The sequence below is a fragment of the Panicum virgatum genome, chromosome 5K, assembly GCF_016808335.1.
Source record: "Panicum virgatum strain AP13 chromosome 5K, P.virgatum_v5, whole genome shotgun sequence".
In the NCBI taxonomy this organism is placed as follows: domain Eukaryota; kingdom Viridiplantae; phylum Streptophyta; class Magnoliopsida; order Poales; family Poaceae; genus Panicum; species Panicum virgatum.
This window is the reverse complement of record NC_053140.1, coordinates 41,528,550-41,551,206: the sequence shown is the minus strand read 5'-3', so window position 1 is coordinate 41,551,206 and position 22,657 is coordinate 41,528,550. Positions and strand designations below refer to the sequence as shown.

General features: G+C 45.6%; 3 protein-coding genes across 6 annotated transcripts; 2 read left to right on the top strand and 1 right to left on the bottom strand.

The window, feature by feature from the left end:
• The first annotated feature begins 3,200 nt into the window (after nt 1-3,200).
• LOC120709976 lies at nt 3,201-4,178 on the top strand. The gene has a single exon (XM_039995603.1). The coding sequence runs from the start codon at nt 3,456-3,458 to the stop codon at nt 3,966-3,968; it is 513 nt and encodes a 170-aa protein (XP_039851537.1). The 5' UTR covers nt 3,201-3,455; the 3' UTR covers nt 3,969-4,178.
• Nucleotides 4,179-4,968: 790 nt separating this feature from the next.
• LOC120709974 (zinc finger CCCH domain-containing protein 9-like) lies at nt 4,969-7,261 on the bottom strand. Of its 4 annotated transcripts, none has more exons than XM_039995601.1 (3): nt 6,918-7,261; nt 5,882-6,615; nt 4,969-5,785 (listed from the first exon to the last, which is right to left on the bottom strand). In XM_039995601.1, the coding sequence occupies exons 2-3, from the start codon at nt 6,587-6,589 to the stop codon at nt 5,459-5,461; spliced, it is 1,035 nt and encodes a 344-aa protein (XP_039851535.1). In that variant the 5' UTR covers nt 6,590-6,615; nt 6,918-7,261; the 3' UTR covers nt 4,969-5,458. The 4 variants fall into 4 exon arrangements, with proteins under 4 accessions (XP_039851535.1, XP_039851533.1, XP_039851536.1 ...); XM_039995599.1 differs by having other exon boundaries at nt 6,996-7,211; XM_039995602.1 differs by having other exon boundaries at nt 4,969-5,782; nt 6,996-7,211.
• Nucleotides 7,262-15,286: 8,025 nt separating this feature from the next.
• Nucleotides 15,287-21,773, top strand: LOC120709973 (probable sodium/metabolite cotransporter BASS2, chloroplastic). The gene is made up of 13 exons (XM_039995598.1): nt 15,287-15,606; nt 15,693-15,807; nt 17,317-17,488; nt 17,607-17,648; nt 17,741-17,854; nt 17,954-18,016; nt 18,928-19,055; nt 19,693-19,774; nt 19,854-19,905; nt 20,001-20,098; nt 20,543-20,704; nt 21,227-21,316; nt 21,451-21,773. The coding sequence occupies exons 1-13, from the start codon at nt 15,513-15,515 to the stop codon at nt 21,526-21,528; spliced, it is 1,290 nt and encodes a 429-aa protein (XP_039851532.1). The 5' UTR covers nt 15,287-15,512; the 3' UTR covers nt 21,529-21,773.
• The last annotated feature ends 884 nt before the right edge of the window (nt 21,774-22,657 follow it).

Genomic DNA, 22,657 nt, shown 5'->3' with positions numbered 1-22,657 from the left:
GCAGGAGCCGGAAGGCGACGAACTCGCCTGACGTGTGGGTGTTGTTGTCAGGTATACTGATGAAGAAGGCAGCCTTGTTCACGACGGTACTCCACTCGGGCCGAAGAACGCCTTGAGCCTCCTGACCTCCGCTTCACGGATGAAGGTGAACTCGCCCTACGTGGCGTCGTCCGGCTCGACATGCTTGTGTGGTTACCGAGTCTCCTTTGCTAGCTTCAACGATCACCATGACGCGTAGAGCTCCAACGGAATATAACCACCGGCGGGAGGGCGTGCGTGTCGACCTCTCCGTCTGGCGCTCGCGGGGAAGGGCAGAGGGAGGTCAGGATTGCTCGGTCTCCATGGCGTCTGGCTGATGGTCCTGGATTGCAGGGGCGCCGGCGCTCGCGGGAAGTGCCGGGGAGGGACGGATCGGTCACCATGGCGTCTGGCAGGGGCGCCGGCGATTACAAGATCGTTCCAGCCTGGCCTCGACGAACACCAGCGAGCGGTTCCGAGCTTTGATTGTGAGGGAGGAAAACCGGGACGGGGGGAGAAAAACCAGCGAGCGGCTCCCGATTCGATCGTGATGGAGGAAAACCGTGCCTACGCTCGATGGAACGGTGGGGGGTGGGTTGGCTCGGGTATGGAATAATTATTCCATACCCAGGGTAGAGATTAGCCCTGGCCATATACATATACATATACATATACATATATATATATATGTATATACATATACATATATATATATACATATATGTATATACATATATATATACATATATGTATATACATATACATATATATATATATATATGTATATATACATGTATATATATATGTATGTATATATGTATATGTATGTATATATAGGGTCCGTATCCTATGGAAACCAACCCTCTTGTGCAAACTTTGGAAACTCCAATGGAGGCCACAGGATCTCCATCCGAGGGCACTGGATAGAGGTGGGTTATTTTAGCACTTAAACCCCCCCTCATCCCATCCTAATTCCTATTTTCGCAAATAACCCCCCGCCCCCTGCCGCCGCCGATTCACATTGCCCCATCGCGTCGACTGCAGCGGACTGGGCGGAGGGGCAGGCGCCGCCGGCCGCCAAGGGCTCGTCGCGCCGCCGATTCACGTCGCCCTCGACGACTGCAGGCGGACTGGGAGGGTCAGGCGCCGCCGCCCGCCTCGTCGTGGCCCTCCAACTGCTCGGCGCCCTGAGGTTCTGAAAGTACAAACTCACATATTCCAAGAATAGTACTGCTAGAGGCTATACACAGAATTGTAAATGGTTTCGAATAGCACCTAGTTCCGCAACATCTAGCCTCCAATTTTCATCGAATTGTTGCATTGCACATGAACTGCCACATTTAGTTCTGATAGATAGATTTGACAATTGGCATAACAAAGCAAAGATACAGTCTAACTAAAGCAACCTAGAAGCTCATCTCCCCGCCTGCTGCAAATCGTTCTCTTAAATCCGTCGCTTCGTACCTACCGCAACTGCCACTGCAACCAAACCAAGCCAATACTCTACTCTACACCCAACCAACCACAAGCAGAAAACAAAATACAACAAGCTGTCGAAGAGAAGCAGACGGGTTAATTACATGGATCTTGCCGCGGAGCTCGCGGTCCGATCGGAGCTTGACGTAGATGCGCTCGTCGAGGCTGAACCGTATCAGATCCAGCGGCTCCTTCACGACGATCTCCTCCTCCGCTGATGCCATCTCCTCCGCCTAATCTCCTTCCTCTCCGCGCCCAAAACCCTCTAAACCCTAGCTACCCAACCAATCGAACGTCCGGTCGCAGCAAGCACGCACTGGCGGCGGGCGGCGGGCGGCGGCTTCGGCGGCGGATGCGCTTGCGTTTTTTGGGTGGAGCGGACGTGCTGCGGCGACGACGAGGGCGACGTGAATAGGCGGCGCGACGAGCCCTTGGCGGCCGGCGGCGCCTGCCCCTCCGCCCAGTCCGCTGCAGTCGACGCGATGGGGCGACGTGAATCGGCGGCGGCAGGGGGCGGTTCTGTTGGGGTGGGGGTTATTTGCGAAAATAGGAATTAGGATGGGATGAGTAGGGGGTTTAAGTGTTAAAATAACCCACCTCTATCCAGTGCCCTCGGATGGAGATCTTGTGGTCTCCGTTGGAGTTTATAAAGTTTGCACAAGAGGATTGGTTTCCATAAGATACGGTGCCTATATATTACTGCCCAATGACAATGACGTTCCTGCTGCGATAACAAACAAAGAACAATCTAAGTGACCTTTTCTTGAAACGATAAACCTGAAACCGATAGCGACCGGTTAAGCGCCTGTTGATGATAAGCTTGAGACACGTTTTCGCGGACCGGATCAGCCTCCAAACTCCAGAGCCTAGGAAGCCTAGTCAAACGGAGAAAATCCTCGTTAACCACATTATCATGACTCATCATTTTCATTTGAAAGCGTTAGTTTACCCGGCTGTTTGGGACAGTGCATCTTCTGACCCTGACCGCGCTAGGCAGCTTGCAGCCTTCGTTCATCCTCATCCTAGACACACTTAAAATTCCCCATAAGACTCGTTCGCGCCCGTAACTACCATCTCAAGAATTGGCCGTTCAGACTGACGTTGCAGCACCTCCCTTATGTCCATAAGAGTATGGTTAATAATAGAGCCAAGTGCTTGGCTATAAGTTAGCCAAGTTATACAATAGTTATCTCATATTGGTCTCTAAAAAAGTTTTTTATTATTATGTAGTACTATGTCTTATTTTCTTGCTCTTCCTCCCATACATTTTTATTTGAGCCAACAAATGTCTATGCTTTCGTACCAAGCTTGGTGCTAGAACAAGAGCCAAACTCTCGTCTCTCTCCTCTCTTCTCTCCTTCACATCAGCAAAAATGCTGACTAGCTTTGCTTTAAGCTCATTATTCTAGGCCTTGTTTAGATGGATAAAGTTTTGGGTTTAAAATACTGTAGCATTTTCGTTTGTATTTGGTAATTATTGTCCCGCCATGGATTAACTAGGCTCAAAAGATTCATCTCGCAAATTATAGATAAATTGTGTAATTAGTTATTTTGTTTAGCTACATTTAATACTTCATGCATGCGTTGAAAGATTCGATGTGACGGGGAATCTTGTAAAGTTTTGAAATTTTGAAGGGAACTAAACAAGGCCCTAATTGTTCTATAACAAACTTGACACAGGCGAACACTTCACCTACCACCTCTTCACCTGCTGACCAACGCAACGCTAGCTGCGCACGCGGCCACGCAAGCTTCAGGGAAGCGGGAACTGTTAAAGCTTCTGAACATTTCTCCGCTGCGAATTATTATCTTGCCTGTGCACGTGACGGCAGCAGCTCTCGGCAACGATCGGATAAAAGCAGAGCAGCCGTGATCATTCGGCACAGCAGCTCAATCCTAGCTATCTTCTCACCAGGCACACACCGATCGACGACGCGCACGATCAGCGAGCGGGGGGAGCGATGGAGGCCGAGGCCTTCCCGATACGCTTCACGAAGGGCATCAGGTCCTACTGGCGACGGCGCGACTACCAGCCCGCGGACGGCGCCGGCGCGGCGTCCCGCGGCAGGCGCCGGCGCAGGCTGGTGCGGCTCGGGGACGGCAGCGGCAGCGGGCCCAGGCCATGGGCCGTGCGGCTCGGCGGCATGTTCCGGGCGAAGGGCCGCCGCGGCAGGGCGCCGGCGCCGGCCCCGGCCGCGCCCGTGGCCAAGGCGCTCATGCGCGTGCTCGGCCGGATCCGGGACGCCTACGTGAACGTGATGCTGGGCGCCGCCAAGACGCGGCCGGCCGCGGCGCGGGCGCTGCCCACCGCGCCCGACGCGCTGTGGCAGAAGCGGGTGCCCACGCGCCGCTCCAGCAGCAAGGCGCAGCAGAAGGCCGACGAGCTCGGGCAGAGGCTCGTCATGGAGATGTACAAGTCTGTGCTCGCGTCCAGGAACATCTCCGGCATGCTCCATGCGTCCGTGGCGCGGTAGCGTGCATCTGCAGCGCGTTGCGAACGCGCCCAGGAAGAAGTCTTTTCACATTCCTTTAGCTTCTGCTTGACCTCTGTACATGTTACGTTTTACATCCATAAAGCATGGGGTTGGCGGGTTGCTATGCTGACGTTCTCCAATTCCTGGTAATTGTAGCAATCATGGTAACCGCTGCAAAAGCTCTGTAACTACGCTCATTTTTTTGGAACATTTTAATTCTGTTAAGAATGTCAATGGCGACATGATTCAGAAAAAAAAAAACAAGAATCCAAGCTCCAAATAAAGTAACACCGAGAGCGACATGAGAGTAGCACTTAGATCCTGAATAGATCCACCCTTCCAATTAGAGAATTTTTTTTAAAAGCCTCCATGTTAATCTAACGAAGCGCGCTAGAAAAAAAAAAGATAAATGCTAAAAATTCTTTGGATTATGGTGAGGTGGGCCATCCAAGCGTTTCTCCTGGCCTGCTCCGCGCTCTCAAAAAGGAAAATAGAGCAATCATTGGCCGAGGGAGAATGCAGAGACAGGTTGGGCTTGTCCATGACTCTGAATGGACAATTTCAGCCCAGGTCAATGCCAGCCCAGTTCGCCTACATATACACTGTTTCATTTGCTCAAAAAAAAACATATACACTGTTTCAGCCTGGATCTCAACCAATTTCCAGATCCGCCCCTGAATGGATTTTCAACGAAGCCCGTTGAAGCTGCATGGATTTCATTGCTTGCTGGCACAAAACGTTAAAGAAACGTTCTTCTTGTGATCTTGTCAGCAGTTGAAGTGATCAGCCGTCTGACTTTTTTTTTATGTTTTGCCTTTGAATGCTTATGTCCTCAAGAATATCATGTCAGTCTACATATTTCTTTTCTCTTTCTGGTGACTAGTACAGGCGTTTAGCTGCAACTGCAAAGCTAGTGCGATGAACACTACCAAAGACCTGTTGGAGTACGATGTTTCTGACAGAGAAACTTTCGTTGTGAGCAATATGCCAACATATGTACTGCAAAACTTGCCATCACAATGGAAAGAGCCTCTGCACAAGATCAAAAACTCATCATATACAGACAAAAATGGCGGGTTTCACTTCCCCCCGCATTTCCTTGCGTCACATTCAAGCATTCAGGACGATGAATGAGTTCTACTGAGTTTATTGTATCAAGCCCTGGCCCATTGCATCGAAGAAAATGGGCAGCTATCACCTAACAAATACACCAAAAAAATAGATTACATGAACAGAAGACACAGTTGAAGTCCCCGAGAACCCACGCTGACTTACGATGAAGCTAATTTTGTGTATGAATATTCACATTTCCTTAAAACTAATTCTACGATCAGGTTTCCTTTTATGCTCTTTTATAAGTATATTACCTGTATACGTGTATATATCTTATTTACGATGTTTGCATTTTTTTGTGCATTTTCGTGTGAATTATATACTCCACTTGTTGACTTGAGATGAAGCAAAACCGAACGGTTCCGTGCCTCTGCTTGCTAAGGGCGCGGGAGGAGGAGGCGCTCGGCCTGGGTGAGCGAGTGGCGGAAGTGGCATCGGTGGCCGTACGGGCAGACCTCGCCGGCGAGCACCATGCGGCAGACCTGGGTCTTGTAGCGCGGGTGGCGGATGACGGGGCGGAGCTCGGCGACGCCGTGCGCGAACTGGCACTGCTCGCCGTAGGGGCACGCCCCCGTCTCCTCCCACTTGTTGCACAGCTCCGTCTTGAACATGCCCTGGTTGCACACCTCCAGCTCCGTGCCGCCAGCCTCCTTGGTGGCCTCCTCGCCTTTCCTGCCGCCGCCGTCGCCCATGTACGCGCGCTGCTGATCCGTGCAAGCAGCAGTGATGTTAAGATGCCAATCGGGATGTGGTTAGAGCCAGTTCGCGCGGCGTGAACATTACAGGGGGACTTGACTCACCGAGCTGGGTTTGGTAGCGTTCGCCGCGCGAGGCTTGCTGTTGTTGGCGGCCGGCGTGGCGGGGGCCTGGTTGGGCAGTTTCATCTTGAGGTACTCGTTGGAGCGCACGGAGATGCTCTTGGGCAGCACGGCGAGCTTCTCGGGCGGCCGCTCCTTGGCGGCCTTCTGGTCGACAAAGCGGAGCCGGCGGACCTCGTCGGCGATGGCGGCGGCGGCGGCCTGCTTGCCGATGTCCCTGAGCAGCGCGAGGCGGCGCGTGAGGTCGCCGTTGGCGGCGCGGAGCTCGGCGTTCTCGCGGCGGAGCGCCGCGGCCTCGTCGGCGGCCTCGGCGAGGCGGGCGAGGCAGAGCTCGTAGCGGTCGGCCGCCTCCTGGTACTGCAGCGCGAGGCGCGCGAGCTGGAGGCGGTGGCCCGTGGCGGCGTCGGCCGCGGCGTCGTCGCAGTCGTCGACGAGGGAGGCCGACGAGGACGGCGAGAGCGAGACGGACGAGGAGGCTGCGAGCGGCGACGGCGAGGAGAAGCCGAAGCTGGGGCTGAAGGGGGAGGAGCAGCGGAACAGCGCGTCGACGGCATCGTCGCCGCCGCCGCCGCAGGCGAGGTTGAGGTAGCGCGGCGAGGCGAGGCGCTGGTCCCCGAAGGCGAACGGCTTGAGCTCCAAGGCCGAGCGGAGGCTGCCGGCATTGCCCGGGGAGAGGAGAGCTTCCTGCATGGCGGCGGCTTCCAAGGCGCAGACAGCTGGTGAAGAAACCAGACCGAAATGTCACAAGAAAATCGCGTGCAAGATCTTCTATTGAACACCAACTGGTGTTCTTCTGATCGGCAGAAGATTAGAAAGGCCAGAGGCCAAAAACTCAGCAAGCTGCCAACTGAACGACTCCAATTTTGACTTGCCCGCGCCGTACTGGCTGAATCACCACTGACCTCGGACGAACTCGAAACAACCATAAGACACGGTACGAAGAAAAAAATGAGAAAAATGTGAGGAACTAAACGAGTACTTGGTTCCATCTCAACACAACTCTGAAGCCACACCACACCTAATGCAGTTGCAGCAGCTACGACCAGGAATGCAGCGAATCCGCCATTAAATTGAGCTGGGCCGCGACGAGCCGTACCTCCTGGCGACGAACCAACCGATCGGAGCAGAGGACGATCGAGGACTGCGAAGCGAACTGGAGGTGGTGGGTGCTGGGAACGCGTGGCGCTCGCGCTTTATATAGCTGGGGGAGCATGCCAGGGGCAGGGGAGACCGTGGGGCCCGCCCGTCCGCGAGCGCGAGGGCGAAGGCGGCAGGGCAGGGGAGTGAGCACGCGCCCGATCGTACCGGCGGAGCAGGAGCACGGTCGGGGGGGCGTCGTCGGGCTCGTTCTCTTCTCCCCGGTGGTTGTTGGCAAATGGCTTCTGCCTGAGTGAGATCGGCTTTGCTTGCCTGGCGTGGCGTGCGCTTCCGGTCTGCGCTGTTTCATCAGGGTATACCTAGCTCGTCAATGGAGCAGTACGGGTTCGGTGCGGCACACGACTGCCCCGTGCTGTGATGCTTGCTGGTCACGGTTCAGAACTTGAGATCACCTGGTGTTCAGAAATCAGTAGTACTACTACAATGTACTACTGTAGTAGACTAGAAGAGAGCCGGTGCGTGCGCGAGTGCTGCGATTGTGCTTTGTGCTCGTCGGCAGTGTCTTGCGAAGATCGACGGCTGGCCTGGGATCGTGCAACTCCCCGGACATGATCACTCTGTTCGGTTGAAATCAGTTTTCTCTCGCACCAAATTAGCACTAGTCACCAACTACTAGACAGACAACAATACTTTTCTCCACAACAAATTAACATCAGGCACCAGCCAGCGAACAGAGTTGATAAATGTGACCATCCAAATAATGCGATGGCAATTTGCTTTGTTTCTTTCTAGAAGGGGTAGATGGTTTTATTTGCTCTTTTCCAACATGGTTCGACGGGTGATCCATCCGTCTTATCGGTCCGGTTGTGGGAATGGTAATCGTGCCATCACGGGAGGTGCCAGTGCCAGCGTGAATTCCTTCCTTCGACCACACTTCATCAAGGCCTCAGCTCCTCCCCTCTGAGTCTGATGCGGACAAGCCAAGCCGGCCCCCGTTCCTGGGCTTTATGTCAGGCGAGGTCACGTCGGGGAGGTTGCATTTCCTTCCACTCACGCTGGCTCAGAAACGCTTTCCAGCTCCGAAACAAAATCTACGAGGAATTGGCAATTTTCGTATGCATCCAAGCCACTCGTGCGTGCTCCAGTACACAGGAAAGTACGTTGGTGTACCGCGTAGAGAGTACCGTTCCTGTTCTTTTTTTTATTTATTCGTGCCTCTGCCAGCGCTTTCTGCGTAAGAACCGTCCGTCGGGCAGTTGCCAACTATGGCCAGAGACAGTGTGTTTGATCAGAGGCAAAAAGAAGCCTGATATTCTAAAAGTTGTTGGTGTGGCAGTCTAGTCACAATGCAACTCACAGGCACGAAACATAAGGCGATTATTTTCTTAATAATTAAACTCCACATGCATCAAGCATCTCATCAGTCGTTGCTTAACAATAGATTAACCCCTCTGTCCATTTTAAGGTGGGGCGACACCGCTAACTAATCACGGCGGGTCCACTCTACGTACACGTACTGCTACCAACACATCTCCTTATCTCCATCGGGCCGGTACACAACAACATCGATCCTCGCGCGGTCAGTGAGGTGCGCCGCGCCGGCCTCCGAGTGAAAAAGTGACAGGGAAGGCTCATCTCTCTCCGCTGCATCGTCGTAGCTTGCTTTGGTTTCACGGGTGAGTAGACCCTCTCGCTCGGCGCTAACCACCCCGATCGATGGCGCCTCCATCTTCTCCGATCCTTAGGAAAATCAGAGCATGCAACAAACTCAACCCACACCGGCAATCATGTTGCTTCCTGCTTACAGCTTTAACTAACTCCGAGTTGCTTGCGACCCGCCCCGGCCGCCTACCGCGGCGGCACGCGCGGCCGAATCACTCCTCGGCTTCTTCCTTCCCGTGCGAGTGACGGCCAAACGAATGTGATGGACTTTTAGGTGGGCGCGCGCGATTGCCTTGTTACCTGGTCCGTCCGGATCTGCGGTCGCCGGTAGCCATCCGGTTTGTTATGCACTGTGCGTGGTGACGCCGACGGGTCGTGCGAATGAAGGCATGCACACCAGAGCGATCGACGACGGGCTGATGGGCCACCTGTACCAGAAATGGATGTTTATAGGTTATCTTTGCATGGTTGTCGTGGCTATCCTGCATTCCTGGCTGGCTGACACGGCTATCCTACAGCTGATAGTGGCAAAGTAGGAGCACTTGTATCATTTTTGCCTCCCTGAACTTTAGGCCGAGTCCGCTTTTCCTCCCTGAACTTTAAAAGCGGACAACCAGCCTCCTCGAACTCCCGAAACCGGTCGCATGACCTCCTTGAGCGAGTTTGAGGGCGGTTTTATTATTTTTCTTCTATGTTTATTTTAACTAAAGCTTTTAAAAATCATAGGTAAATCAGAAAAAAAATTATAAAATAGAAAATCCAATTTTTTTTACTCCAGATGAGTAGATATACGCAATGAACATATTGGCCCCGTTTGGTTTGCACTAGACTAGTCAATTACGGTATCAAACAAAATCAGTTTACAAAACTAACTTTAGAACTCCTGCGCTAGGAACCCTAAAGAATCTAATGAGGTCTTTGACCACGTGATTTGAGGATGATTACTGTAGCATCACTGTAGCCAATCATCGATTAATTACCGTCATTAGATTCATCGTGAAAAGTTACACCCATCCCTGAAAAGGTTTTGCAAATAGATTTCATTTAGTACTCCATGCATGCGAGATTCTCTTCTCGGGATATGTGTGCTAGGATCCTGGAACGGAACCAAACAAGGCCATTATATGATATACTTTAGTACAAATTATTTGCTATATCTTTAGATATACTTTTATATAATTAATTTATAGCTACATTTTTTGTTGTCCAACTATGCTGAAATTCTTATGGCGGACTAATCATTAAATGATTGAGCTATAGTAAAAATTTTATAATTATTGGATATTGTTTGACTTATCTATAGATTTATCTATATAAAGTAGAAAAATCTAGACGAATCTACCGATAAAACTAGATAAATCAATAAATCAGTCATACATGATTCAATAATTATAAAATTTTTACAACAGCTCAATCATATAATGATTGGTCCACCATAAAAATTTCACATTAATTGGATGACGAAAATTGTAGCTATAAATTAATTACAGAAAATTATATATCTAAAGATATAGCAAAAAATTTGTACTAAACTATACCATATAATATGTTCATTGCGTATATCTACTCATGTGGAGTCCAACAAAGTTGGATTTTCTATTTTATGATTTTTTTGTGATTTACTATAATTTTTTAAAGATTCAGTTAAAATAAATATAAAAGAAAAATAGTAAAACCGCCCTCAAAACCGCTCAAGGAGGTCCTGCGACGGGTTTCAGGAGTCCGAGGAGACTGGTCGGCCGGTTTCAAAGTTCAGGGAGGAAAAGCGGATTCGGTCCAAAGTTTAGAGAGGCAAAAAAAGACTTTTTCCTTATGTATATGTACAATACAGCTAACAGACCGGCCGGTCTATATGATTGCAGCCCAAGAGACCAAGAGGCAAAGAAACAAAAACGAGAAAGAGTAAGGAACCGAACCGTTGGGGGCTAGTAGGCAATAGCGGAAGCGAAATCGTCAGATCGTAGGGCGTGCTGTGTGCGGAGGCGCGGAGCGCTTGCCGCTGCCGGAAACATTTTCTCATGATAACTCATCTGATGTTGAGATCAATTATTTTTTTCAAGAATTAAAGGTGTTGTAAGCGACTTTTCTAGATTCTTTGATGTAAGCGCTTGAGATTCTAGAGTTTGTTATGGCTGCAGATTGCTATCAAAATGTTTCGGTTGCCAATTGAATCCTCTTAACTGTACATGTGACTGTAGCTTCGGCTGAAAGAAGTTCTCAAAACTGAAGCTGTTGAAGAACTATTTGAGATCAACTATGTCACAAGAAATACTAAATGATTTGGCAATGTGCATCATGGAGAGGGCTATATTGGACACTATTGATCTCAATGTCGTCCTTGATGATTTTGCATCAAGAATTGGCCGAAGAAGTATCTTTTTATGAGAAGCAATGGATATTATGGAGTGCAAATATAAGATAATTAAATTCTAAAAGTACAAATATACTATTGTTTTAGTTTACATTGTTCCCAAATAATTATGGAACATGTTAAATTAAAAAAATATCAATATATTTGTTTTCGCTTTGTAAGAAAAAATAGCACGTGCATGTGTATCCCCCCCACCCTCAAGGCCGAATCAGGGAAAACCATCCTGAAATCGAAAAATAGTTCTTGTAACCATAAAATTAAACCAACCAGCCCGTAATAGGAAAACAACCATACTGAAATCGGAAAATTACACGTCGATGTGGAACTAGCCGAGACAGAAAACAACGATTCCGAAACCGAAAAATTACCCCACGATTTAGACTCTAGTGGGACCGTCACAACGAATTCGCCAAATAGCCTTCAAAGTTCTAGGGCCGGCATCCCGGCACTGCCACTGGGGTAACAGCATGTGTAAGCGAGGTGAAATGCAACTTATTAACAGCTCTCCTGGCGAATAGAGCTAGCGATGGGCGATGACGACCAAATGCGAATGGCACAACCGCACAACGGCACAAGTCAAAGATTGCAGGCCAGATTAGAGGAGCACAGGGAAACGAAGTGCCTCTGCTATGCCCACCTGGCCACCTGGGCTGGGCCTGCCCATTTCTCCGCACCCTTCTTAGCGTTTTTTTCATTTTTATATTTAAAAAAAAACAAAATTTTAAAAATATATGCCGAATAGGGAAATTTTAAAAAATGGGTGCATGTCGCCCCCTAATGGGCGACAGGGTGCCTGTCGCCCATCCAGTGTACAGGACCTAAATGTAAAAAAAATTACATTTAGGTCCTGGCGCCCAGGGTACATTAAACAGTAAACTTGTAAAATCGATATAAAATCGTAAAAAAATACAAACTCAACTGTTATGGATTCTATGAAACAAGATCTACAACTTTTGTTACATAAAGTTTTTCATTTGATCAATGTATCTTGCTCTATTTTAAATACCAGTTTAATGCACTTTTATTTAAATCTCAAGATTCATCCTTTAGATACATGTCATCTTTGGCCAGAGTGTTGCATATGGTGATCATAGGCTTGTACAAAATTGGTAGGCCCATAAAACATTTCTATAATAAGTTTTTAAATTAGATCTTGCAATATGTCTAGTTTAAATGAGTTATTTATCCATACTGCTATACTGAGTATTAGAAGCCATAACTTTACAGTACCATTATTTTATTTCATAAGAGCTATAAAAATTTTTTGGTAAATTTTAGATAAGCACAACTAGACCAAATGAATTATTTCCTATTTTTCTACATACAAGAACTATTTTTCTTGATTTAGATACATTGATCAAATGAAAAACTTTATGTAATAAAAGTTGTAGATATTATTTCATAGAATCCAGAACAGTTGATTTTGTATTTTTCCGATTTTTCTACGATTTTATATCAATTTTACAAGTTCACTGTTTAATGCGCCCTGGGCGCCAGGACCTAAATGTAATTTTTTTACATTTAGGTCCTATCGCCTACTGGATGGGCGACAGACACCCTGTCGGCCATTTTTGAAAATTTTCCTATTAAACATATATTTTTGAAATTTTGTTTTTTTAAATATAAAAATGAAAAAAAGGCCCCCTCTCAACTATACGTGACGGGCCGGAAGACCATCAGTGATGGAGCAGGCTCTGTACCCTGTGTGGGTGTGCCGCCTCGCCGATTGCGCTCGGCCGTCGCGGCCTAACAGATCACTAGAGTCTGGGGCGTTCTAAGGATTTGTTTACGCGCACCGTGTACCTCGCTGTCGCGCTGCTGCTGCGTAGCTAGTGTACGTGATGATGTTAATCTCTTAAAAAAATCAGTACAAATATGTTGCATTTAACGTGTGTCAAAGAGTTAACATCAGGAAGATTAAATGTGTTTCTTTATGGTGATTGGCTTTAACAAGGTACTCTCTCCGTTCCAAAATGTAGGTCATTTTAACTTTTCTAAATTCATATATTTTGCTATGTATCTAGACACATGTTATATCTCATAGCAAATTCTATGAATCTAAAAAAGTCAAAACGACATATATTTTGGAATGGAGGGAGTAATACAAGTGTCAATCAGGCAAGTATCTGAACAATACGTGGTGATATTGAGAATTTTCATCAGCAAATGTAAGGATACAGTGTTGATGTAGAGGTGATACAACATTGATCTTGATAAAGAATCTTCCGATTCAGACATTAGAAGCAAAAAGCTGCAGTATGATCATCTTTTACATATATCATACATGCATGTTACCGGCATACCTGAAAACCACTTATATATGTTTGCCAACATACCAGCAGGCAATGAGGCAAAAATTCATCCTCATCTACACAGCTCGCATCCACAAAACTACCCAACGCGACTGAGTGGCCTTTTCACTTTCTTTGATTCCTGTCACAAAATATGTACCAGAAGATCCTACACTAACTTTTTGGCTGGAGCAAATCAAAAACACACTTAGAACTTCTCTTCTTACATAGAAATGGGCAATGCACCGAGAGCAAGAACCAATAAACACTAAATATAAGTTAATGCTGCCTTGGCCACACACAAAATTAGAAACTGCAATAGCAACAGAGCCGAGAAAAACACTTTAGAAAGTAGTTCATGAACACCCAATTCATCAGGCATGCAAATGGCATGCCCTCTTATCTTTTTTCACAGTGTATGCAGTATGACATATAAACATCAAATCTAGAACATGATGGCATAAATACACATGACCAAAACTTAATTTCAGGGTCCAAAATGTTTATGATAGAAGTGCTACGACTTACTCAGACGTGCTTAAGGTTCTAGGGATTACAGAATTCCTCACAGCCCAACAACCTGTCACTGCTACATACCGCACATATTTACTACTCAAATAAAACAACTAAAAAGCTATCATGGTCACAACTAACTACGACTTTGGTAGTCCTAGAAACAATCTGGATTGTTTTTTTTTTCAAAAGGAGACCCTCATTTTGGCTCGTAACTTCTTCCATGACGTTTCCACCATCTATGAGTTACTCTTCACCCTGTCAGACACTTCGAGGCTCGATGTTCTTGTTTTACCGTTCTTCACTTCCTTGCTTAACACCTTGGCAGAGAAATTAATATATTACAAATATAGAAAATGGAATGAAGGATTTTTTTTTGTCTAGGCATCACAAAATGATTGATTTGTCAATAGGTTGTTGGCCGGAAGCATTGGCGTTGGGAGAGGAAAAAGGGTTGTTGACTTGTTGGGGATGAGCAGCTTCTGCAGCGAGGATTGTCCATCTGACTTTCACGGCTGCACGTGTATCCTCTCTCCACTCCTGGGAACCAAAGCTAGCAGCGTGCAAGATCAGGCACCATTGCTCCACGATCGCCGCCGCCTCCAATTCAGTGACTAGGGTTTGGTGAGGGCTAGCGTGGGTTCTTTGGGTGGCCAGAGCGAGATCACGCGGCACACAGGAAGATGGGAGAATTAGAACGGGAGGGAGCTGCAGCGCACCTTGAGGCGGTGGCGCTAGGAGGGAGCGGTAAGGAGGAGATGAGAGAGAAGGGAAGGATGATGAATGAGAGGAAGCCAAGTGCCGGGGCCACGATTACGGCTGCAGGCTAGCGGTGGGGGGTTTTTGTAAAAGCGAAGGCGGACGGCTCTTTCTTTATTTTATAATTTTCTCTTCATATTTAAATATTTTTGTGTCTCGAAATTCATACGTAAGAAAACACAAGCGTGTTTACTGTTTGCGGAGGCTCTCCTTGGACTGCAGTTTGATTCCGATAAAGTTGGAGAGTATTTTTACAAATTTTCATGAGCCTAGCTTGCCTGCTTATCAGCTTATGGACGGCCAAAATGGTCGCGATCGGACAGCCGCGAAAAGAGACGATGTGGCGAGGATTAAGGGAGCGATAGGAGCCCCAAAATTTAGTCGGGACGATGGGGTTGCGAGAGCGCCGACAAATTTCCTCCGGGTAGCGGACAATTGTATTTAACGCCGCGGGCCACGCCCGTGTCCCGAAGGCAAAGGCCAAAAGCCTCGGCGAGTGGCGACGGCCACAGCCAGAAGTCTTGGAGATTTCGGGTCCGTCCAATTCATCACTGTCTCGATAATATTCCCATGGACCTGAGCTCACCACCCGGCCAAGCCGAAACCCAAGGCCCAGCGCGCTGCGGGCCACGGGCGTTTTCAGCTTGCACTGGGAGGAAGGCGCGATAGGCTTTGGCCGCTTGGGGGAGGCGAGGACCTGATCCACCCCGATGTGTGGCTCTCGCGACGCGCCCCCGATCTCCGTCGTCCACACCCTCCTCGACGACGGCGCCAGCGCCAGCGCCACCACCACTAACTACATCATCTCCCCTCACTCCCACCGTCGGCTCTTAGTCTTAAACCCTCTCCCCCCCGGTCGCTCCCACTTCCACGGGCTCCGAAACTCCCGCGCCCGCCCGCATCTCGTCGTCCCACCCGCATGGCGGCGCCGTCCGCCACCGGCCCCATGGCCTCCGTCTCCCGGGTCCTCCGCCCGCGGCCCCGCGCCCCTGCCTGCCCGGCTCCCCGTCTAGGTACGTAAGCGCGCGCTGGTGCATGCCTGAATCGATCCCCCGCTTCCCGTTTCGTTTGCTTGAGGTGGCTTTGATTCTCCGTGCAGGGCGCGGGCTGGGAATCGCGTGCTCGTTGCCAAGTCATGGGGGCAGGAACGAGAAGTGCGGGTTGGGACTGCCCGTCGCGTCTGCGCTATCTGCTACTGCCGCTCCGGTTCTGAGGTATGCGCGTACGGGAATTGCTTTCGGTTCGGGGGATGGATTGGCCAAGCTGTTGAGATCGAGGCTTGATTTTGTCAGCACAAATGTGGTTTTAGGGTGTTGACTTGTCCGTTTTGCGCGAGTCAGAAGCAGAGTCGTGGACACCTGCATCTCTTTGTCAAGAGAGAACTCTGTAGTACCCTTCACGAGTTCTCTACTTGGAAAGTGACCAGTAGGTACTTTTGGATGTAGCTTAGGGGGGCTTGCCTGGTTGCTGGCCGCAGATAAGCCACGCCCAAGCTGCGGCGGCGCCTAACCTGTGGCACGCTGTGGCGAGAAAAACAACAGGAAAACTGCTAGCAACCTGTGGCACGCCAAAAGCTAAGGGCCAACCAAACTGCACCGAAGATTATTGTGGCTGCCAAAGTCTGTGGCGTGGCGAATGAATGGCGGCAGGGAATCAAACACCTCATAGGTTTCACTGTCCATTAGGTCGCACCGACTCAGGACCACTATGTGTTTCTCCCGGTGAAATCTGTCTAGTTTAGAGAATTGGATATGAACCACGGCGAACCAAAAAAAAAAATTACTTTGCTGGTTTCTTTAGTGAAATCTGTAGTCAAGTGTTGAAATGAATGATGCTTCATGCTACCTCTTCAAACGGCTTCTGCTGCATCTTTTGGATATAGAGCACATAATATGTAGTCGTGCCTACTGAAATTTTGTCAAATTTTGCTATGAAAATTATCTTTCTTGTAATTTGTCATATTGGTCAAAAGTTATCGCTCTGCCATTATAAGTTGGTCCAGCAAGACGAACTCATCAATAGAGTTACTTTGTCTACTTGTCTAGTCATGTGATTGGCTGGACTTCATTGTATGCTCTGTATATAGCTTTGCACCTGCGCCTTTCACTCGTGAGCTTTGATTTTGATAAACTTCACTTGAACACATAGTGAAACACATGTCAACAAATTTGTTACTTATTACTTTTAAGGCTTCTGAACTAAATCTTTGCACCTCAAGGTAGAAGATGATAAGTGGCTTTGTAAGGACCTCAAACAGCTGTCATATTCTATCCTTTGGGCCAGCCAAAGTCCTGTAATCTCTTCTCCATTTATATTCTCCTCTGCCTCTCAATCTCTGCATCCTTTGATATCTTTCCTGCTGTTATGTGTTATGACATTTCCATTATTTAGTTTTTCCTTCAACACCCACTGTGGTCGGTTGTTTTCATATTTGATATCATAATAACACCAAATCCATCCCTATTGGTTATTATCTTTGCCTACAAATTGTCTTTTGCAGTTCTGAACTTTTGTCGGTCTCTTGGTTTTACTACCAAGACTTGTGGATAGTGATTTCTTCTAAGAGTGTTAACTTCCCTGAAATAATCCTTCATTATGTGAACTAGCTAAACTGCTCTTTTGGATGTTGTTTGATAGTTTCATTACTGCTCAACTGGGCTATTGGGATAATTGTTGTTATGCATGTCTAGAGTTTAATTTCTCCAAAATGTTTTTATCATCAGGAGCCGCCAAATTTTATGCAAGGCTGAAGCTAATGTATCCAGTAATCTTCCGGAGAGCTTGCCTGCCGCAGTTAGCCAGTATGAAAAAACTGTGGAGGTGGAGAGCCCGCCCGCCGAACTTAGCACGTATGAAAAAATTGTCGAGTTGCTTACCACTCTTTTCCCTGTCTGGGTATGTTGTACGAAAATATATGAAGTTTTTTTTCTTTTGCCAACTAATGTACAGTTATATATAGTGAATATGGTACAGATGTTTGTAAATCTACTAATACAGAGATCACCTGTGACAGGTTATACTAGGCACTATTATTGGCATCTACAAGCCATCTATGGTAACCTTTCTCCCATTTTCATTTGCCATTACTGCCTGGAATGAACAATCAACACCTTACCATTTTGTTGGGTTTCATTGGACAATCTGCAGGTTACCTGGTTGGAGACCGATCTTTTCACTGTTTTGTTAGGATTCCTAATGCTCTCCATGGGATTAACATTGACATTTGAAGATTTTAGGAGATGCTTGAGGAACCCATGGACAGTATGTTTCTGCATTTTAATAAGATTTTGTCTTCTATATACAACATCGAAGTAATATATAGTTTATTATCTATGTTCTAATGGAATTGCTTCTTTGCAGGTTGGTGTGGGATTTCTTGCACAGTATTTGATCAAACCTTTGCTAGGATTAGCTATTGCGACGGTAACTCTAATATTGCAAAAAAAAACATAAATTTTATTTACATTTCCAATGTTTTGTCATGAACTAGTATGGAGTTTTGCTGATTTTACGTTACTAAAGTGTTGTGGTGGATACAATATATTCTGTTGCATTGTTTTTTGAATCTTGGGGTATATTTTTGTATTGTTGGTAAAATATTGGTTATGGTACAAAGTTTAATCATTGTGTGTGCAACTGGCCTGCTGGAAGCCTGAAATAAAGGATCACTCCTTATAATGTGTTTTATTTCCCTTCACTTTTTACTTAGAAGCACTTTTATTGCCGGATAGAGCTTACATGTGTCAACAGTGACTCAGTGAGTGTAGAAACTATGATCATGTTTCTATCTGGGAAAACACTATCTGGCAATATTTGTTATTTCCAGTCCAATCAATCACAATCTGTTATACCTTTGTTTTGGATTGCTGTTATGCTGGACTTTGTTTATGTCATATACAAGCTTATTCGAGAATTTAATATAGACTTAGGTAAGATTAAACAAAAAAAGTGTGAAAAGATGTGGCATCAAACTTGCTTGCCAGCAAATTTGGCAATGTGGCCCAGTTTCTTTACTTCTTTCGTTACCACCTAATCTTCTATATTTCCTTGTAAGGTGATTGTACTGTCCCATTTATCATGGTATATTGAGTGAACAATGTTAGTCCATGTCTACCACGATTTACAATAGTTGGTTGATTCTAAAATATAATCTATCTATTTAATTGTGCGCATTAAGATGAGATGTCCATATACTATTTTGGAGGTAACCTACTTTTGTTTATTCATTGCTAAAACCATTTGAACATAGAATTTCTTCTACAGCATGAAATTTGAAGCATTTCATTTTAATTTATGCATTTATAAGCACATAATTTAGGTGCCTTATATTGCAGACCTTGAACTTATCTGCTCCTCTTGCAACTGGTCTTATTTTGGTCTCATGTTGCCCTGGTGGACAAGCATCAAATGTTGCAACTTACATATCAAAGGGGAATGTTGCGCTTTCAGTTCTTATGACCACGTAAGCTTGATGTCTTTGCTTGTGAAAATAAAATATATTGATTTGGACACTGCATACCTGCTCTCAGTTACTGTCACTAGCTTTAAGATATCGAGTTCATCTCATGTCAGCTCTTTTTGTAACACCACTTCCACAAAATTGGCGCCAACAATGGTTGCGCACCTAACCAGCATCTATGGGGGTTTTGTATCTTGTCTAGTACTCCTTCCGTCCCATGAAGAGTGCAATTCTAGTTTTTCTTAAGACAGATTAGTAGTAGCATGAAAATACTCTTATGCCCTTATTTATTGGCCACATGCAGTTAGTTTTAGTATGCAAATCAAATCTAACCACTTAATTAGGTAGGTAGTTGAGATCCAATATCTAGAATTGTACTCTTTGTGGGATTTTCTTCAAACGCAGGATTGCGCTTTCATGGGACGGAGTGAGTATTTATCGTAGCAGAAGCTGTTTGTGTACACTTTTTCTGTAGAATTTGAAGAGGAGACCATTTTACTGTTGCATGTAGTATTTCTGATTTCACCCTATTGTTTTGTTGCGTTACTTAAATTTTTTATAGTATTTTTTTGTTGCTATGTTGGTTCCTTCAGTTCACTGCTCTATTGCACTCTAACATTTCTCCCCCTGCGTGTTTTAGCTGTTCAACTATTGGTGCTATTATAATGACACCTCTCCTGACTAAACTCCTTGCGGGTCAACTAGTTCCTGTTGATGCAGCAGTAAGGACACTGCAACCCTGTCCCTATTTGTTTTCTTAATCATGTCTACCTGAGTTAAAAGGATATTATATTTGTGCAGGGATTGGCCATCAGTACTTTCCAGGTTGTTTTATTGCCGACTGTTCTTGGAGGTGCTTATAAACTTAACGGGAGATTAATTTAATGGCTTTAGTATCTTAGAGATATTTTCTTGACAGCTGGTGTGACTATTTTTGTCACTATGCAGTGTTGGCGCATGAATATTTCCCCAAGTTCACTGATCGCATTATCTCCGTAACGCCTCTGATTGGCGTCCTCCTCACCACTTTGCTTTGTGCGAGCCCTGTAAGTATAACGAAGAACTTGCGCAAGTTCAAGCCTCTGTAGAGCTGTTTGTTAATATTCAAAATCAACTTTATATGTTTCATGACAAAAAGAATTTAACTATGGCTTTCTTTTGGGCCAAAAAGTTCAACTATTGTTGGTATACCCCCATTTAATCTAATCAAGCATGTGATGTTTGAACTCAGTCATTTGTGCTTAAATTTATCTCTTAACTAGTAATGTGCAATAGTTATATCCTGTTCTCTTATCTTTTTGTAAAAAATCGCATTTGGGGAAAACCCCCTTTGGCATCAAGTTTCTCCTAATTTTGACTAGTAATGTGCAATAGTTATAATTTGCAACTAGTGATGCGCAACTAGTAATGTGCAATAGTTATAATTTGGATAGTATGAATGAAATGCTAATTGTTTTCACTAATTTTGATTGAAATTTAACTTTTGCAAGATTGGGCAAGTCGCAGAAGTGTTGAAAACTCAAGGCGCTCAACTTATTATCCCTGTCGCTCTGCTACATGCTGCCGCGTTTGCTCTTGGCTACTTTTTATCCAAACTATGTACCTTTGGCGAATCGACTTCTAGGACCGTCGCAATTGAATGTGGCATGCAGGTAACGATATGTTGAGGTTCTCAGGTTCAGTCTGTTCTTATCTAGCCATATAAATTTGTAGAACCGTTACTGTTTTAACTTTTAATGGTTCTTATTTTTGTTTTTGATATTATTAGAAAATGGTGCAGTTTGATGACTTATTTTAGAGTTAATGTGCTGGTGCCAGTTTTTAAGATGTAGTTTTTGCTTAGACGTCAATGTTCTGTAAAATACTTGCTGCCTGATCTCTCGAAGCGTGTTATCTCTGTCTAATGGCTGGTGACGGTATACAGCCTCTTGATGAATCTGTTTAGTTTCCACTACTAAGTGCATATTAAAATTAGATGGTCTTTTTCTATTGATACTCTGCTCAGTGGAATGAAGGTTCGTTGGAGTCTGAACCGTCCTGGTTTTACTAGTAGTTTGGTTCGCGAATCATCAAAATATTCCTTAGCTAGATGTCTGTACAGTTCTGAAGTTCCTTCCCATGCCTAGAGCAATTTGCATTTCATGTGGTGCTTAACAATGTCACTTTTTTGGCAGAGTTCTGCGCTTGGATTTTTACTTGCCCAAAAGCACTTCACAAATCCTCTCGTTGCTGTTCCTTCTGCTGTCAGCGTTGTGTGCATGGCCGTAAGTTTCCTAGTTTCCTTCTCTTAGCCCTGTGTATATGTGCCACAGTTCTTTTGCTCTCACTACTAACATTTTGCTTGCTGGCATAAGTAAATGTGTGGTCTCAAAGGTCTTCACTTTTTTGTTCGTGACAGCTTGGAGGGAGTGCTCTTGCAGTTTACTGGAGAAACCAAGGGCTTCCCGAAAATGACAAGGACGACTTCAAGGAGTGAACAAACTTAAACAAGAGAACTTATAGCTGTTACCTGGTATTGGGTTTTAGAATCCGTGGTAGGGGGTTTTTCTTTTCTTTTGACTCAAGTTTTTTTTTCCAACTGCTTAAAAAACTATTTCTATCCTATTGCAGCTGAGTATTTTGAGTTGAACTGAAATGCCAAACGAGCCCTAATTGTCATATCTCTCTCAAGTTATTGGTTTAAAAAGTATCTTTTATGTTACGTGATTATCTTTCAAATTACGTAATGTATTATTGTCTCCCAATCAAGCATATATGATTTAGAAATACATATTACGCTTTGGCCCTGTTTGGATCCACCCGCTAATAGTTGGGTGGACTATCGTTTGTGGTTGGTAATTGTGTATTCACTGAAATTAGCTAGGTTGAGGCATCTAACGAGATAACTATTGATAATAACTACTCCATCCTTCCCTGTTTATAAGGCATACACGTATATCAAGATTCAAACCTTGTCATCTTTGACCAATAATTTGACTATTAAATTTTTATTTTTATAATGCAAATTTCATATGATTGGATTCATAATCAAATATATTTTACAATGATTATAAGTTTATAATCAAAAGTGATATAATATATGATAAATAAATGGTCAAAGTGTTGTTTAGAAGACCGTGTCATGTTCCACCATGCCTTATAAACGGGGAAGGAGGGAGTAATAGAGATAATATATCTAGGCATAGCTAGCTAGCCTTAATCACCAACCATTAGACACTCGTGGGCCGTTCGTTTAGTTCATAGATGGCCAAGATCGTGGGCACCGCAGGGGGGAAAAATAAGAAAAGAAAGCACTCAAAAAAAAAACCTGGTACGTTGGCGTCGCAGCATCCGCGCATGCAGCAGATGCTCCTGCTGCGGGCACCTGCCATTCTGCCTCCACGGACGGACACGGACCCCCAGCTAGCACACTGCTGCGGCACACGCATGTATTGAATGAGCCTATGTATGATTTGCAACGGTGATGCTACAGTAATCATTCGTTAATTATGGATTAATTATCATCATTAGATTCGTCTCGCGATTTACAACCCATCTGTGTAAAAAAAATTTATAAATATACTTCATTTAGTAGTTCAAATTAGTAAAATTCCATCGAAAAAAAT